At 36.9% G+C, this 19,202-nt stretch overlaps 1 protein-coding gene across 9 annotated transcripts in view; it reads right to left on the bottom strand.

Moving 5' to 3' along the window:
* The window catches only part of CEP63 (centrosomal protein 63), an 81,837-nt gene that overhangs the window by 28,078 nt on the left and 34,557 nt on the right, over positions 1-19,202 (bottom strand). For all 9 annotated transcript variants that reach the window (XM_007170371.3, XM_007170370.2, XM_007170369.3 and 6 more), the window contains one exon: positions 14,710-14,823. In XM_007170371.3, coding sequence (XP_007170433.2) covers positions 14,710-14,823 — 114 coding nt within the window. The remainder of the gene's footprint in view (positions 1-14,709; positions 14,824-19,202) is intronic.

The following is a 19,202-nucleotide window of genomic DNA, read 5'->3' as shown; positions in this document are numbered from 1 at the left end:
TAAATAAATAAATAAATAAAAATAAATAAATAAAATGTACATGCAAATTTTTTAATGGGATGGAATTATATCCACCTCTGTAACACTTTCTCCTATTATGCCTAACTAAACATTAAATTTTTGATTAATGAGTGAATAAACCTATAAAAAAAAGTCTATTCTGTATATTAGTATTGCTGCTCCAGTTTTCTTTTTGTTTCCATTTGCGTGGAATATATTTTTACATCCCTTCACTTTCAGTCTGTGCAAGACTTTAGATTTGAAGCGAGATCCTGTAGGTGAATCTCTGCCTTTTTTATCCATTCTGCCACCCTTTGCCTTTTGGAACACTTGGTCCATTTACATTTAAAGTAACTATTGATAGGTATGTACTAATTGCCACTTTGTTAATTCCTGGTTGTTTTGTACTTCTTCTCCATTCCTTTCTTCTTCTCATGGTCTCTTCCCTCGGAATTTGATGACTTTCTTTAGTGTTATGTTTGGATTCCTTTGTCTTTTTTGTGTATCTGTTACAGGATTTTGGTTTGTGGTTACCATGAGGTTCATATGTAACAACTTACCTATTTTAACTAAATGGTTGCTTAAATTTGAGTGCATTTAAAAGCACTAAATTTTTACTCCCTGTTCTGTTTTTGATGGCATATTTTACATTTATTTTGTGTATCACTTACCTAATTTTATTATTGTATTAGTTTTTCAATTTTTTTATTGAAGATAGTTAATTTACAATGTTGTCTTAGCTTCTGGTGTACAGCAAAGTGATTCGGTTATACATATACATAAGATATATATATATATATATATATATATATATATATATAGTTTCTCATATTCTTTTCCATTATAGTTTATTACACGATATTGAATAGAGTTCACTGTGATGTACAGTAGGTCCTTGTTGTTTATTTTATACACAGTAGCTTCCAGCTGCCAATCCCAAACCCCTAATTTATCCCTCCCCTCACCCCTGCTTTCCCATTTGGTAACCATAAGTTTGTTTTCTATGTCTGTGAGTCTGTTTCTGTTTTGTAAATAAGTTCACTTGTATCATATTTTAGATTCCACATATAAGTGATACCATGTGATATTTGTCTTCTTCTGACTTCACTTAGTATGATAATCTCTAGGTCCATCCATGTTGCTGCAAATGGCATGCTGCTGCAAATGACATTATTTCATTCCATTGTATATATACACCATATCTTCTTTAACCATTCATCTGCCAATGGACACTTAGGTTGCTTCCATGTCTTGGCTGTTGTAAATAGTGCTGCTATGAACACTGGGGGGTATGTGTCCTTTTGAATTACAGTTATCTCCTGATATATGCCCAGGATTGGGATAGCTGGGTCATATGGTAACTCTATTTTTAGTATTTAAGGAAACCTCCATACTGCTTTCCATAGTGGCTGCACCAATTTACATTCCCGCCAACAGTGTAGGGAGGTCCCTTTTTCTCCACATCCTCTCCAGCATTTATTATTTGTAGACTTTTTAATGATGGCCATTCTGACCAGTGTGAGGTAATACCTCACTGTAGTTTTGATTTGCATTTCTCTAATAATTAGCAATGTTGAGCATCTTTTCATGTGCTTATTTGCCATCTGTATGTCTCTGGAGAAATGTTTATTTATGTCATCTGCCCATTTTTTGATTATGTTGTCTTTTCGTTACTGAGTTGTATGAGCTGTTTCTATATTTTTAAAATTAATGCCTTGCTGATTACACTGTTTGCAAATATTTTCTCCCCATCTATAGGTTGTCTTTTCGTTTTGTTTATGGTTTCCTTAGCTGTGCAAAAGCTTCTGAGTTTGATTAGGTCCCATTTTATTATTTTTTATTTTATCTATTGCCTTGGGAGGCTGACCTAAGAAAACGCTGCTATGATTTATGTCAGATAATGTTTTGCCTATGTTCCCTTCTAGGCGTTTTATGGCGTCATTTTCTTATATTTAAATCTTTAAGCCATTTTGAGTTTTTGTGTATGGTGTGAGGGGGTATTCTAACTTCATTGATTTACCTGCAGCTGTCCAACTTTCCCAACACCAGTTGCTGAAGAGACTGTCTTTTCTCCCCTGTATATTCTTGCTTCCTTTATCAAAGATTAACTGACTGTGGGTGTGTGAGGTTTATTGCTGGGCTCTCTATTCTGTTCCATTGATCCACATGTCTGTTTTTGTGCCAATACCACACTGTTTTGATTACTGTAGCTTTGTAGTATTGCCTGAAGTCTGGGAGGGTTATGGCTCCAGCTTTGTTCTTTTTCCTCAAGACTGCTTTGGCAATTCTGGGTCTTTTATGGTTCCACATATATTTTAGAACTCTTTGTTCTAGTTCTGTGAAAAATGTCATGGGTAATTTGATAGGGATAGCATTAAATCTGTAGACTGCTTTGGGTAGTATGGCCATTTTAACAATATTAATTCTTTCAATCCAAGAGCACGGGATACCTTTCCATTTTTTGAATCACCTTCAATTTCCTTTATCAAAGTTTTATAGTTCTCAGAAAATAAGTCATTCATTTCCTTGGTTAGGTTTATCTATAAGTATTTTATTTTTTTGGATGCAATTTTAAAAGGGATTTTTTTTTTTTTACTTTCCCTTTCTGATATTTCATTGTTAGTGTAAAGAAACGTAGCAGGTTTTTGTATGTTAATCTTGTATCCTGCTACCTTGCTGAATTTGTTTATCAGTTCTAGTAGTTTTTGTGTGGAGTCTTTAGGGTTTTCTACATATAGTATTGTGTCATCTGCATATAATGACAATTTTACCTCTTCCCTCCCAATTTGAATACCTTTTCTTTTTCTTGTCTAATTGTTTTGACTAGGACTTCCAGTACTATGCTGAATAGAAGTGGTGACAGTGGGCATCCTTATCTTGTTCCAGATTTTGGCAGGAAGGCTTTCAGCTTTTCACCACTGAGTATTATGTTGGCTGTGGGTTTGCCATAAATAGCTTTTATTATGTAGAAATATATTCCTTCTATATCCACTTTGGTGAGAGTTCTTATCATGAATGGGTATTGAATTTTATCAAATGCTTTTTCTGCACCTACTGAGATGATCCTGTGGTTTTTGTCTTCTCTTTTGTTGATGTGGTGTATCACATTGATTGATTTGCATATGCTGAACCATCCTTGTGACCCTATGAATCCAACATGGTTGTGCTGTATCACCTTTTTTATGTGTTGGTGGATTCGGCTTGCTAATATTTTATTGAGGATATCTGCGTCTATATTCATCAAAGATACTGGCCTGTAATTTTCTTTTTGGTACTGTCTTTGGTTTTGGTATTGGGGTGATAATGGCTTCATAGAATGACTTTGGGAATGCTGCCTCCTCTATTTTGGAATAGTTTGAGAAAAATCGATATAAGTTCTTCTTTGTATGTCTGGTAGATTCCCCATTGAAGGCATCCAGTCCTGGACTTTTGTTTGCAGGGTTTTTGTTTTTGATTTTGTTTTTTGTTTTTGCTTATTATAGATTCTATTTCACTTCTAGTGATCGGGGTTTTCAAATTATCTATTTCTTCTTGATTCAGTTTTGGTGGGCTGTATGTTTCTAGAAACTTGTCCATTTCTTCTAGGTGGTCTAATATGTTAGCATATAATTGTTCACAGTATTACCTTATGGTTTTTTTTTTTTTTTTTGTATTTCTGCAGTATTGGTTATTTCTCCTCCTTCATTTCTTATATTATTTATTTGGGTCCTCTCTCTTTTCTTCTTGGTGAGCCTGGCAAGAGGTCTATTGATTTTGTTTACCCTTTCAGAAAACCAGCTCTTGGTTTTATTATTTTTCTATTTTTTTTAAATCTGTTTTATTTATTTCCTCTCTGATCTTTATTATTTCCTTCCTTCTTTTGACTTTAGGTTTTGTTTGTTCTTCTTTTTCTAATTCTATTAGGTGGTAGGTTAGGTTGTCTATTTGAGATTTTTCTTGTTTTTTGAGGAAGGCCTGTATCACTATGAACTTCCCTCTAAGAACTGCTTTTGCTGCATCCATGGATTTCACATGGTTGTTTTCATTGTCACTTGTCTCAAGGTATTTTTAAATTTCCTCTTTGATTTCATCATTGACCCAGTGTTTTTTAGTAGCATGTTGTTTAGTCTCCACATAATCATTGTTTTTTTTTTTCTCGTTTCTCTTTCTGTGGTTGATTTCTAGTTTCATGCCATTGTGATCAGAAAAGATGTTTGAAATAATTTCTATTCTCTTAAATTTGTTGAGGCTTGTTTTGCATCCTAGTATGTGGTCTATCCTAGAGAATGTTACATGTGCAGTTGAAAAGAGTGTGTATTTTAAGTCTTTTTTTTTTTTTTGGATGAAATGTCCTGAAAATGTCAATTAAATCTAACTGTTCTATTCTGTCAATTAGGATCTCTTGCCTTATTGATTTTCTGTCTGGAAGACTTGTCCATTGATATGAGTGGGGTGTTAAAGTCTCCTACTATTATTATATTCCTGTCAATTTCTCCCTTTATGTCTGTTAGTATTTATTTTATGTATTTAGGTGTTCCTATATTGGGTGCATATATGTTAATGAGTGTAATAACTTCTTGTATTTATCTTTTTATCATTATATAGTGTCTTTATGACCTTTAAATCTTGTCTGATATGAGTATTGTTACCTCTGCTTTCCTGTCATTCTGTTTGCATGAAGTATCTTTTTCCATCCTCTCACTTTCAATCTTTGTGCATCCTTCACCCTAAAGTGGGTCTTTTGTAGGCAGCATACTGTAGGTTCTTGTTTTATTATCCAGTCTGACACTCTGTCTTTTGACTGGAATATTTAGTTCACTAACATTTAAAGTAATTATTGATTGATATGTATTTATTGCCATTTTAAACCTTATTTTCCAGTTGATTTTGTATTTCTTCTTTGTTCCTCTTTTTCTTTTTGTTTTTCCTTTTGTGGTTTGATGGTTTTCTTTTGTATTATACTTGAGTTCTCTTTTGTTTGGTTTTTATGAATCTACTGTATGCTTTTGATTTGTTGCTACCCCTGTTTTTCAAGTATGTTAACCCACTACTATATACTTGCTTTAGACTGATAGTCATATAGGCTTAAACACATTCTTGAAAAAAAAATCTACATTTTCTTACTCCCCTCCCCGACACCTTATGATTCTGATGTCCTCTTTTACATCTTCATGTTTATCCTTCTGCTGTTCATTGTAGTTATCACCACTTTCACACACACGAAAAAATTTTAATCTATGTACTGGCTTATTTAAGTGATTTACTTTCCAATTGTGATTTTCTCTTCCCTATAGATTCTTGCTTCTTTTCCATTTGGGAAGTTTTCAGCCATAATTTTTTCAAATAAACTTTCGATCCCCTTTTCTTTCTTCTCCTCTGGGATCTGTATTATGCATAGGTCGGGATGTTTTATATTACCCCATAGGTCTCATACACTGCTTTCATTGTTTTTCATTTGTCTTTCTGTCTGCTGTTCTGATTGGGTGATTTTCATTATTCTATCTTTCAGATCACTTATTCATTTTTCTGCATTATTTAGTTTGCTATTTATTGCCTTTAGTTCAGCTTTCATCTTGGCAAATGAGTTTTCTAATTTTAATTGGCTCCTCTTTATAGTTTCTAGTACCTTGTTACAGTGATCTACATTTCTACTGATAGCCTTTCTTAATTCCTTCAGTATTTTTATTACCTCCTTTTTGAACTTGGGGTCTGGTAGATTGGAGAGGTCTGTTTCATTGTTTATTCTTTCAGGGAATTTCTCTTATTCTTTTAATTGGGAGTGGTTCCTCTGCTTCTTCATTATCCTTATATTTCTCTGACTCTATAAATTTAGGAGAAATAGTTATCTACTGTGGTCTTGAAGGGCTGTTCTTATATGGGAGCATCCCTGTGTGGCCTGCATGAGTCTAATGTTTTTGGTGCAAGGGCTTTTAGTATGGGTGCCTGCCATGTCTTTCCTCAGGTTGTGCTGGCTGTTATCCCCTTGATACAGGGTGTGATTGGTGTTGTAGTGACCAGAGCCTGCACTGGATGTTGAGCGGGGCCTCCTCTTTGCTCTGTGGTTGTCAAAGCCCTGTCAGGAACAGGGTCTCTCCCCAGTTGTTGGAGTAGAAGCCCCCAGATCTGTTTGTGAGCTGCAGTGTGGGGTAGGTGGGACTGGAGCACTTCCACTGGGAGAGGAGTCACTGAGTATTCCTCCGCAGGAGCTGTCCACCAGGAAGTACGCTCTGTGGTGTTGTCCGGCACCCACTGTGCACGCTCACAAAGTACACTGTTGTTGACACTGCCTTCAGGCCCACCTCAGCTGTGGGAATGTAGGACCAGGTGTCCTCAGGCACTGTGCTCACAAAGTCACCAGCACAGATCCACTGGCACAGATCTACTTATGTCAGGCACTGGGACCCACCATAGTCACGAGTAGTTGTGCACCTGGACCCACCATGGGAGCTACAGTATCAGTGCAGACCCTGGCCCTGGCTCCATGAGTGCCTGCCCACAAAGCTCACAGCTGCTAACTCCAGACCCACTCCAACCACAGGAGCACCAGTAATCTGCTCTGATGTCCTGCTAACAATGAGCTTACAAAGGCACCTCAGCGTAAATCCACTTAAGTTGCAAAGCCGTCAGACGTGGCTCAAATTTCAGCCCTGCTTCCAAAGTCATGTGGCCCCTGGGGACCTGCTCAGATTTCAGCCCCGCTTCCATGTGTGGGCAACCCTCCCGCGCTTGCACACTCCCAGAGCTCATACAGGCAGAGCCATACCCACTGCAAGCATGCTGAGAATGAGGCTCCTATCGTGGGGCCCCACCTCTCCCTTTGCATGCATGTTAACCATGGGGCTTCTAAAGTGGACCTGGGCTCTGTCCTGCACACACTCCCAGTTGTGGACTGGCCAACACTCCAGCCCCTTCAGGCTATCTCCATGCAGCCAACCCCAGTCCTCTCCCCAGGTCTGTCCTCTGAAGCCCGAGTTTCAGCACCCAGCCCCCACGTGCACCATCAGATACATGTCTCCATCTGGGGAGTACAGCAAGGTGGCTAGGATTGTCTGTGTTGGTCTCGCTCTGTTCTGCCTGCCGCAAGCCAGCTGCTGTACTCTCCCCTGAGCCTTTGAAGCTCTAACCTTGCCAGTTAGAGTACTCTTGGTTTTAAGATTTTTTCTTTCAGCACTTTGAATATATCATGCCAGTCCCTTCTGGCCTGTAAAGTTTCTGCTTAAAAATCAGCCGACAACCTTATGGGGGATTCCTTTTTACATAACTAGTTCCTGTGTGTGTGTGTGTGTGTGTGTGCGCGCGCGCGCGCGCGCGCGCACGCACGCACACACGTGTCAATGATTTTAAGATCCTCTTTATTTTTAACTTTTAACATTTAATTATATTGTGTCTTTATGTGGGCCTCTTTGGATTCATCTTTGGAACTCCTCCTGGGCTTCCTGGACTTGCATGCCTGTTTCCTTCACCAGGTTATGGAAGTTTTCAGCCATTATTTCTTCAGATAGGTTTTCTGTCCCTTTCTCTCTCTCTTCTCCTTCAAGGACCCCTATAATGCCAATGATAGTATGCTTGATGTTATCTCAGGGATCCCTTAAACTATCCTCATTTTTTAAAATCCTTTGTTCTTTTTGCTGTTTTGATTGGATAATTTCTACTATCCTGTCTTCCAGATTGCTGATCCATTCTTTTACATTCTCTAATCTGCTTTTGATTCCCTCTAGTGCATTTTTCATTTCAGTTATTGTATTCTTCAGTTCTGACTGGATCTTATATTTTCTATCACTTTGAGCTCTTACTGAGTTCATCCACTCTTGTCCCAGGTTTGGAGATTCTTTATGACTATTACTTTGAACTCTTTATCTGGTAAATTGCTTATCTCTGCTTCATATAGTTTTCTTTCCCCGAGGTTTGGTCTTAGCTTTCATTAGGAAGATATTCCTTTGTCTCCTCTGTGTTTGCCTAACTCTGTGTTTGTTTCTATGTATGAGGTATATCAGCTACATCTTCAGCCAAGTGCTCCGGGGGTATCCCCTTGTGTGGATGTGTGGGTGTGCCCTCCTGTTTTGGTTGGACCACAATTACTGCAGGCACACTTGTAGGTAGGATTGGTCCCCAGGCCAGCTGACTATAAAGCCTGGCCATGACTGCTGTGGGCAGGCATAGCCTATCTTTAATTAATTCAGTATTCAATCACATACAAATACACCGTTTTTAAGCATAGTGAAAATTACATAATCATTGCAAGAACAAATTCTAAATTTTCATTAACTAGAATGAATAAACTAGGCCAATACAGCAGTCACTAGCCACACATAGCCACTGAGCACCTGAATTGTGGCTAATCCAAATTGAGATGTACTCAAAGCGTGAAATACACACTGGATTTCAAAGACTCAATTTTTTAAAAACGTAAATGTAATGATAATATTTTTGATAAACTGAGATAAATAGAATATATTAATTTCGTTTCTTTTTACTTTTTTAATGTGACTGCTAGAAAATTTTATACATAGGTGACTCATATTTCTATTGAACAGAGCTACACTAGAATATCTCAAGACTACCTCTTCCAATATGAAGAGAGTCAGAAATAAAGATATAAACCAGTTATAAAATAATGATTATTTCTCTTAAGTATCTGGTGTTAGAGGTATCTTAAGGCTAATATATTTTTAAACCTTTTTTTTCCCCACTAACCACTGCCACTAATTTTTTGAACCAGAAACCAGAGTTTCCTCTTATTAATATAATATATAGCATCCTAACTATTCTAGTGGAGTGGGTAGAATTATTTCAACAACACAAATCACAACAGAGATGGTTAAAAGTAAAGAAATAATTAAGAAAGCAATTTATGTCATGGAGATAAAAACAAAAACCAAGGGTGGGCAGCTAAAGTGTGAGAATAGTTTGGAAAGGGCTGGGGATTGGGGGTTGAACACAAATCCTCCCCTGGCTTTGTGGTATGTAATCCTGGGACTTCAAGAAAATAACTTTTCCATATAGTGAGATTACTGAGAAGAATATGATACAAAGCAACAAGGGTTTTTTATTTTCCAAAGGATCTCAACATGAAGTTATGGCCACTGCAGGCATCAATTTTTACGAAGCTCCCCATCAGAGTCAACTCCAAATGTGTCAGTGCAGGCCACAGCTCTGCAGTATTTCCACTAAGTAGCAGCTTGAAGAGCCAGCCCATTAATGGTACAGCTCCCAGTAAGACCTTCTTATCACTGTTGTGTCTCTGTCACCATAAACTTTTAAACAGTAGGTCTGAGCCAATTCAATTAACTCTGTGATAATTCTACCAAGAAAACAGATTAACATTTGAGTTAGGATCATCCTTTCCTCATAAGGAAAATGGTGTTTTTAAAAATATAACATATATTCAAACCTATAAATATATAATTGAACAGAGGATCTAAAACTAACTTGAACAATACCACATAGCTCATCTAAATATTTCAAAAGGAAAACATATACAATGCAGCCTTTACTTTTCTCACATACTATGAATAAGCTAAATATTTTACACTCTGTGTTGGCTTAATACTTTTAATTTTTTTTTCAAATGTTCTTATGTTCTCTAAGATTTCCCTGAATGTTTCCTTTTCACTCTTACATTATTTGAGCAGGAGGGAAAGGAGCAAGTGATTCTTTGACCTCTAAACAGAAATGACCTTATGTTTTAGTGACTATACTGATCTTTTCCTATGCTTATATAACCATCATTCCGTCTTTGCATCTAATAATGTCATGTTGTTTAACAACTGTACTTTTAAATTTAATACATTTTAATATTTGATAAAAGAAACATCACCTTTACTCTTCTTTTTAAAAATGTTGCCTAGTACCATTCATTTATCCTTCCATATGAATTTTAGAATCATTCTGTAAAGTTCTCAAAATGTAACAGTCAACAAATTATGTGGATAACCATTTGGAAAAAAACAAATATAGATTCCTATCAAATTCCTTATACCAAAATAATTTTCAGATCAAATATATTAAGAAGAAATTATAAAGCATTAGAAGAAATCTTGGCTTAGTAAGGATTTATAGTATGACAACAAAGATAAAAACCTTAAAGAAAAAACTAATAGAATTAAGCCATTCTAAACAATTGTTTATAAAACAATTGTATTTCCATAAAAATTACTAAGCAGAATTAAGGTAAACTGGGAAAACACACACAAGTGCAATGAAACCGCAAAGAGTTAATATATTTAATGCAGGAAGAGCTCTTTCAAAATAGTAAAATATAAATATACTTAAAAAAATGAGCAAAGAATTTAAATGAAGTTGTGGCCACCTCTGTTGGAGGACAGGGCTCTAAGTTGATTGTGTAATAGATAATGCACTTTCTCAATGGCTCTCTGGTCATTATTAACACGTCTTCCCTCCTCCCCACAAGGACATAAGGTCATTTCTGTCCTTCAAATTTGAACAGCTAATAAATCAGAGAATCCAAGGGGTATGTTCTATTTCCCAGGAATGACTGACACTTTGGTGCTGGGGTTTTATGGGGGGAGGGGGTAGTTTTTGTTTTGCTTGTGTGGGATTGTGTGTGAGGGGAAGTTTTGATTGTTTTTTTTTTTCTTTTCCTTTGTGAGCTGTTGACGACTGAAGTAGAACAAGTATGCCTTTGGGTAAAGAGAGGGATTTCTCAACCCACTTTCTGTGATGTCAGACTATTGGAGAAACCCTTTCAGCTGCTTTCCAGATGTACCTAAATTCAGTCAGATATTTTGAATTAAGAAACCTGAAGTCCTGACAGATCATATACTCCAAGGAAATACATCAGGGACAGATAATTGGCTGAAAACACTGATGCTTCAACGTGACACATTTTTATAGAACATTTCTACCAGGGGGTACTGACTTGATTTCTCCTACAAGGACCACACTGCCTTTGTGTTTAATGTAATGCAATCTGTGTACCTTCTAATCATATATCTGCAAAAGTTTCTCATTTTTATAAAAAATCATGCCAGTAAGCTAGATGTTGAATGTATGTAAGCAGCATTTGGTAACTGTGCTAAGAGGCTACAAAAGTGCATTATTGGTTAAAAAAAATTTTTTTTTTAGTTCTGATTTGGTTGGATAAGGTTTCATTATGACCTCTTCTGGGTCTCAGGCTCTAATGCTTGATTGAAATAGAAGAAAATATACTGGTTTTTGAAAATCAGTGTATTGTGACTTGAACTGCTCTACATTCTTCCACACAATATGTCAGAGTGATTAGTGCTTTGTACATTTAGACATTTTTATTTTATTGTTGTGAAAGAAAAAATATGCTGAATTTATAGAAAGCAAGTATTCTCCTAATTAACAAAGTTTAAAATATTATCTCTACTGATTAAAATTACAACAGATTTTGATAAATAAAATAACCAGAAAAAAAAAAGAGCAAAGAAAAGAACACAAATAATTTACAAAAGAATGGAAATAGCCATAAGTAGATGAAAAAAATGCTCAATCTCGTTCATAATTAAAGAAATACAAATTAAAACAAATAATCAGATACCATTTTTTCCACCTATCAGATTGACAAAGACAAGGCTAAAAGTAGGAGAAATTTTAAAAAATAATAAAATAAATAATAGTGCCCAATACTGAGAGTGGCAGGAAATGGACAATATTGAGAAAGTGTGAGGAAATGGACATTCCCAAACACTGTTGGTGAAAGTGTGTATCAATGCACCTTTGAAGAGTACTTTGACAATATATATTAAAATCTTTAAGAATGTACGACTACTCTGATACAGCAATCTCACTTCTAGGGTCATTTCCTAAGAAAATAAATAGACATATACTCCTAAATATTTAAATAAGGATGTTCACCCATGCACTACTTATAAGAGTGAAAAAGTAAAAAAACTAAATGTTCCACAACAAAAGACTGGTTATATAAATTAAGACATTTAATGGTAGACTGAACTTCTATACAATCATTATGACTCACATTTGTTGACATGTCGTATTTAAAAAGGAAAATTTTTAACTTGTGAAAATTAAATATTGCATTATAAAGTGCTTAGCATACTGCTTGTCACATTGTAAGCATATAATTTACATTTTCACATTATGTTTTATGGAAAATTTCAAACGTATACAATATGGAAAGAGTAAGATGGTGAACCCCTATACATCACCTAACTTCAACAATTATCAACATTTTGCCATTCTTAGTAATTTTTTAAGTTTGCAACTATTCTTCTCTTCCCATACACACACATACAGTGTTTTTCCTACCAAATGTACATGAATGCAATGTACACGGCATACAAACACAGAAAAAGTCAGAAGAAATTTACACGCAAATGTTAACCATGGTAAATCTCTAAAGGATGGAATTATGAGTGATTTTATTTAATTCTCATTTCATCTACATTTTCTCATTTTTCTAAAATGAACATGTATTATGTTATTTTAATAGCTGACTAAAAGAAAAAAATCAAGCAAATATATGACTCAAAGAGTGAGAAGTTATTCTGAACTCCACTTTTTTTTTTTGGTCACGTGGCTTGAGGGATCTTAGTTCCCCGACCAGGGATTGAACTGCCCACAGCAGTGAAAGCACTGAGTCCTAACCACTGGACCACCAGGGAATTCCCTGAACTCCACTTTTAGATGATAAAAAATACAGAAGAAAAAACTTTACATCAAAAATTTTTTTCAAACTGTGGGGAAGTGTGGATGTTGATATCCATTTATCCAATCTGCAAGATTTTCTACCTTTATTGTTCAATGGTGATTCACATATCAACAAAATGCAATGTTTCAACCTTAACTGGAGTCCAAGACATTATTTCACACAACTCAGGAAATCTGAACAGACTAGATATTAAATTATTTAAGAAGTTATTTAGTCTGTTAATGTGACTCTGGTATGTTTATTTTTTTTAAGTCCTATCTGTTGGGAAATAAGACAATGTCTGTGATTTGCTCTGTAATATTCCAGCCAAAAGTAAAAAGTAGGGAAGGATGAAACAAATTAGACAAAATGAGTTGTTGCTCAAAGAGTCTTAGTCTTGCAAGCTGAAAAAGTTCTAGAGATTTGTTACACAACAAGGGGCATATAGTTAATACTACTGTACTCTTTAAAATGGTTAAGATGGTAAGTTTTAATGCTTTTTACCGCAATTTTTTAAAAGACTGGCAAAATGATAACTATTATTGCTGAGTAATGAGTATACAGAAATTTATTTAAAAAAAATTTTTTAAATGAGGACCAAAAGGGAAAAAGAAATATAAATAACATTTTTTACTTAATCAGAGCAGTTTTAGTTTAAAGAAAACTATCAGAAGAATAATTCTAATACCTTTAAGTAGGGAAAACAAACATTGGCTTTTTAAAGGCATCTTACTCTAGCCCCAGCTAAATTATAGTAAATAAAAATCTCATTTTTACTAACAATGAAGCTTTAATTATGCTGAGTAATCACAATAGTAATTTGAAAAAAGGATCTACAATCAACAATAAGCATACTACATAGATGAATAATTGAGAACTTAAAAACTAGGACTCAATTTTCTATTTTGCCAATCTGAAGTCTACAATATCTTATAGCTATTTATGTTTATACAGTGCTTTAGCATTCAGGCCAAAAAATGCTGGTCTAGACATCCAGGATTTTGCTGGCCCACTCTGGCTGCATAGCTTGCTGCAGCCTAGTAAGTAATTTTGTTCCTTGAGATTGCTGTGGGCCCCTCTTGCCGTTCTGAGTAGACTCACTAACAGCAGAGCCATTTGTGGTAGCTTACTAGCCTGCTGATATTTCAGGGGGGATGATTAAAAGCCAATATATTACTGAGACTTAGAGCAGCAAATAATACAGATTGTTTCTTAAAAAAAAATTTCTTTAGAGCTTCTCTCTAGCTCTCTTAACTTCTCCAGTAATTCTCTCTTCTGTAAAACTGAGATAACTACCAACCTTGACAAATTATCATGGTATTAAACAGATAACATATAACTATATATTCTAGATAACTACTTTTAGAAGAAGCATTGAGACAGTGTCTAGCACACAGAAGATGGTCACAAATATTCATTACCCTCTACTTTCATTTCCCTTTTGTTCTTGGTTTTTAATTGAAAAAGCAAACAAACTGAATATGTTCTAAGAAGAAAGTTCCTAAATTAGGTAGCTAATTTTTTGTTTTGTTTAAGCCATTACTTTTTCATTAAAAAACAGTTTCTAGTAGTGTTCTAAGAAGTGTTTCTGTTGCCACAAAGATACTGCTTTTAGCTAGCGTGAATCTTTCAATATTTGTGTCCAAACAGGTGGACTGGCCGAAGCTCCCTGGCTGAGGGACCTCAGCCAAGGCACCCCGAACTATCAGAGATGGAACAAGACACAGACAGAAGTGGAACCAAGGCAAGAGCCAGAAGCAGCCAGAATAAGCAAGCCAGAGCCAGAAAGAAATGGAAAAGGAGACAGAGAGAGCAGAGGTAGAAAGAGAAAAGGAGAGAGGGAGAGACCAAGATTAGGAGAGTGAAACAAATATGAGTGTTGAGTGAGCATGAGAATGCAAGACAGCGACAGAGTGAGAGAGCAAGAACGAGCACGAGTGAGGAGTTAGGAACCGCTGAGGAAAGCAGCAAACAAGGGAGCAAGAGGGCGTGGGGACATGGGTGGACATGGTGAGCACATGCGCACTGCATTAAGCTAGCTCAAATTTAATCAAAACCTCTCTGCCTCTCATTATCCCAAAATGTCTTAAACTTACCTGAATTATCTCTGATTGTTCAGCCAGAGCCTTCCTTTGTGCCTCCAGAGAAGATACCTGTTGCTGATAAATCAAGCGCTGCTTCTCCCAGTCCAGTGATTTCTGACGAAATTCCTGAAGAGGCAATTAAGGTACTTAACTTCTAAGTGCTTCCCCTTGCTGTCACTACTTTCCAGATTCACTTTTTTTTTTTTTTTTTTTTTACCAGATTCACTTTTACTTTAATTTTTCCCCAGGTCCCTGGGTACACATGCACCTTTCTCCACAGCAGGAGCCCCATTACTCACTTAGCTGATAGAACTATAGAGTAATACTAAATTCCTTATATACTGTGCCTCTGGAGATCTGTCTTTCTAAATTTAACACCCTAATGGTGAAGAGTATGAAACACAGATGCTAAATACTGGATTCATGATTTTCAAAGATCTGCTGCCACCTAAGGGTTGCTAATAATTTTTTTAGTGATTTTTCAGAAAACTGATGCTAAGATAATGAAAATTTCAAAATATGATTACAGCTATCCCTCACTGCCCAAATTCTTGACATCCAAACCCAGGAACTAAACAGATTCAACTAAATTTTCAGATAAATCCCTGGGCAGCCCAATTCTTATCAGTGTCTAAAACTCAGGAACCAAATAGATTCAGTTAACACAGTATCCTTTGATATCCAAATTTTTATTATCTCAACAGAACTGCAAAGACATGAATAACAAGAAATATCTGTATTAAATTTTAACAGATATCTGTAACCCAAAGCCAAACAGTTCAAAATTAATGATGGATCAATAGTAACTTCAAGTTGCATGATCAAAAAAATGAGCCCAGTATTTATGAAAATGAGGCAAACCAAAGGGAAAGGAAACTCAGTCTTTCCATCACTGTCCTCCAGGAGCTTCAACTCCAGAAGTCTCATGCTAGCTTAGGGTAATTACTGTTCACCAGCTGATACTCACTTATTCATTATTTCTACCATATACATGCCAGGTATTGTTCTAGGTGCTGGGGATACACTATTTAACAAAACAAAAATTCTAGCCCCACTCAGTTGGAGGGAGATAGGCAACACATTCATTGTACAGTACATTAGACAGTAATACAGTCACCCCTCAGTATCTGTGGGGGACTAGTTCCAGGCCTCTGCAGATTCTAAAATCCACAGATGCTCACATCCCTTATATAAAATAGTGTATTATTCACATATAACCAATGCGCATCCTCCCATATACTTGAAATCATTTCTAGATTACTTATAATACCTAATACAATGTAAATGCTATGTAAATAGTTGTAAATACAATGTAAATGCTGTGTAAATAGTTGCTTGCACATGACAGATTCAAGGTTTGCTTTTTGGAACTTTCTGGAATTTTTTTCCCCAGAATATTTTAGATCCATGGTTGGTTGAATCCATGGATGCGGAACCCAGAGATACAGAAGGCCAACTGTACCTGTTTTGGGGAAAATACAGCATGAAGTGCTCAGAGTTGGGGGCTGCAATTTTAAAAAGGAGTGGCCACACTGAGTAACATTTAAGTAAACACCAAGGGAGACAGGGATGAAGTTATACTATTCTGGGAAGAGGGAACAGCAAGTACAAGGCCTTGAAGTGGAAGCATCCTGGTATGTTCAAGGATGAGCAAGGAGGTTGGTGTGGCTGGAATAAGTGAGTAAAAGGAAAAAAAGGAAGGGAAAGGTCAGAGTTAACAGGCGGTGAGACTACGTAGGTCATTATGATAACTTTGTCTTTTGAGAGAAGCTACTGGAAGGCTTATGTACAGGAGAGGACATGATTTGACTTACATTACAACAGAATCATTCTGGCTATTGTGCTGGGAAAAGAGAAATCAAGGGTGACTCCAAGGTTTTTAGGCTTGAGCAATCTGAGGAATGGAGTTGCCATTAACTGAAACAGAAATGGTGCTGGAAGATGGGAGAGAAAAAAATCAGGACCTTTATTTTGGACATGTCAAGTTTGAGACAGATTTAGACATTGGAGATGTGAAACAGGAGGTTGCAAATTATTCTGTAGCAAAAAGGAGAGGTCAGGACTAGATATACAAATGTGGGAATTATCAACATATACACAATGCTTAAAACTATGAGACTGAATGATATCACCAAGGGAGTGGGCCTAGACAGAAAAAAGAAGAGTACAATGACACAACCGTAAGGTGTTCCAATGCTAAAAGGTTGGGGAACAAAAGAGACTGAGAAAGAGTGGCAAACAAGGTAGGAGAAAACCCAGGAAAGTGCAATCGTTCTCCAAGCCAAATCCAGAAACAGTTGTAAGGAGGACGGAGACCAGCTGGGTCCAATGTTGCAGACAGGATGGGGAACATGAGGGCTGGCCACAGGCTTGAGTAATGGGGAAGTCACTGGTGACCTCCATGCAAATAGCTTCTGCAGAGAGAGGGGGCAAAAGCCTTACTGAGTGGGTGTAAGAAAAATGAAAGGAAAGGAACTGGAGACAAGTATAGGTACTTAAAGTAGTTTACTTATAAAATGAAGGAGAAAAATGGGGCAGTATCCAGAGGATGAAGAGAGAGGTCAAGAAAGGATATTTAAGAGGGGGGAAGTTTGCATGTTGGTGGAAAATATCCAGGAGGGAGGGAAAACCTGAAGATGCAGAAGAGAGGAGCATTTCTAGAATGATGTTGTGGGTAGGGAATAGGGAGAGCATGGACAGTCCCTCCAGCAGGAAGGCAGAGTATGTGGGTGCAGTTGCAAATAGGCAGGTAGACACAAGGTTGGAAGTTTGTGAAAATTATCTTCTATTTTCTCAATGAAATAGAAAGAAAGATCATCCCCAAAAGTGAGGATGTGGGGCAAAGTGTTGAAAATTCAAGAAAAGAGAAAGTATGAAACAGTCATTATGGAAAGTAGGAGAGTGAGGGGAAATATAATATGATTCTGGGCAGCATGAGGACCCATTTGAGGTGAGTGACCATGAATTTAAAATGAGGCCAGTCAGCACGATTATATTTTTCTCCAGCCATGGTCTGCCACACACGACAGGTAGAAAGTGGGGAGAAAGCTGGATTTAACGAGAGTTACAGTTTTGCCAAGCAAAGGCGATGAAGTAAGAGAGAGCACAGAATTGAAGGGGACTATAAGGAGTGTAACCATGGGATGGAAGCTGGGTAAGGACTGGTAACTGAGGACACAAGGTAGAGATAGAGCAGTGACAAGTGGCAGGATCCAAGCACTTTAAGGGATGGGGGTCAGGTGAATATCGAGCATCAGGAGCCAGAGGGAGAGAGCTGAAAAGACAGGGATGGTAGTTGGAGAATGTGATGCTTAAAAATGTGATTCTAGGAGGGTTGCAAGTATTGGTAATGATAACACCTAAGAAATGGCAATGGGAAAAGGGAGAAGAGACAGATAGGAGATCAAAATATCTGTGGAGAAAAGAACACCAAGGAACTCAAAGACCACAGTATTATAAGCATCATCCCTGTGGATACTGAAATCCTCAAGAATTACGATAAGAGCAAGGTTGGAGAGAATGACAGTGAACTGGGAGCTGAAGTCTTTGAACAGGGGAGTAACCAGGGATCAGAAGATGACTAACTTTGCTGTATGTACACTGGTTGGTGGTATATGCTGATGACATGAAAATCAAAGATGGAGTTTCTTGTTGGTGGGAATGTAAATTGATACAGCCACTATGGAGAACAGTATGGAGGTTCCTTAAAAAGCTAAAAATAGAACTATCATATGACCCAGCAATCCCATTACTGGGCATATACCCTGAGAAAACCATAATCCAAAAAGAGTCATGTACCAAAATGTTCATTGCCAGCACTATTTACAATAGCTAGGACATGGAAGCAACCTAAGTGTCCATCGACAGGTGAATGGATAAAGAAGATGTGGCACATATACACAATGGAATATTACTCAGCCATAAAAAGGAACGAAACTGAGTTATTTGTAGTGAGGTGGATGGACCTAGAGACTGTCACACAGAGTGAAGTAAGTCAGAAAGAGAAAAACAAATACTGTATGCTAACACATATATATGGAATCTAAAAAAAGAAAAAAAAATGGTCAGAAGAACCTAGGGGCAAGACAGGAATAAAGATGCAGACCTACTAGAGAATGAACCTGAGGACATGGGGAGGGGGAAGGGTAAGCTGGGACAAAGTGAGAGAGTGGCATGGACATATATACATTACCAAACGTAAAATAGATAGCTAGTGGGAAGCAGCCGCATAGTACAAGGAGATCAGCTTGGTGCTTTATGACCACCTAGAGGGGTGGGATAGGGAGGGTGGGAGGGAAGGAGATGCAAGAAGGAAGAGATATGGGGACATATGTATAACTGATTTACTTTGTTATAAAGCAAATTGAGAGTGGCAACACACCATTGTAAAGCAATTATACTCTAAAGAAGATGTTAAAAAAAAAAAAAGATGGAGTTTCTGAGGTACAAAGAAAAGACAATGGTCAGGAAGTGGTAATGGGGAACAAGAACATGAAGGGTTTTTC

This window comes from Balaenoptera acutorostrata, chromosome 4, assembly GCF_949987535.1.
Source record: "Balaenoptera acutorostrata chromosome 4, mBalAcu1.1, whole genome shotgun sequence".
NCBI lineage: Eukaryota > Metazoa > Chordata > Mammalia > Artiodactyla > Balaenopteridae > Balaenoptera > Balaenoptera acutorostrata.
This window is presented reverse-complemented; position numbering and strand designations above follow the sequence as displayed.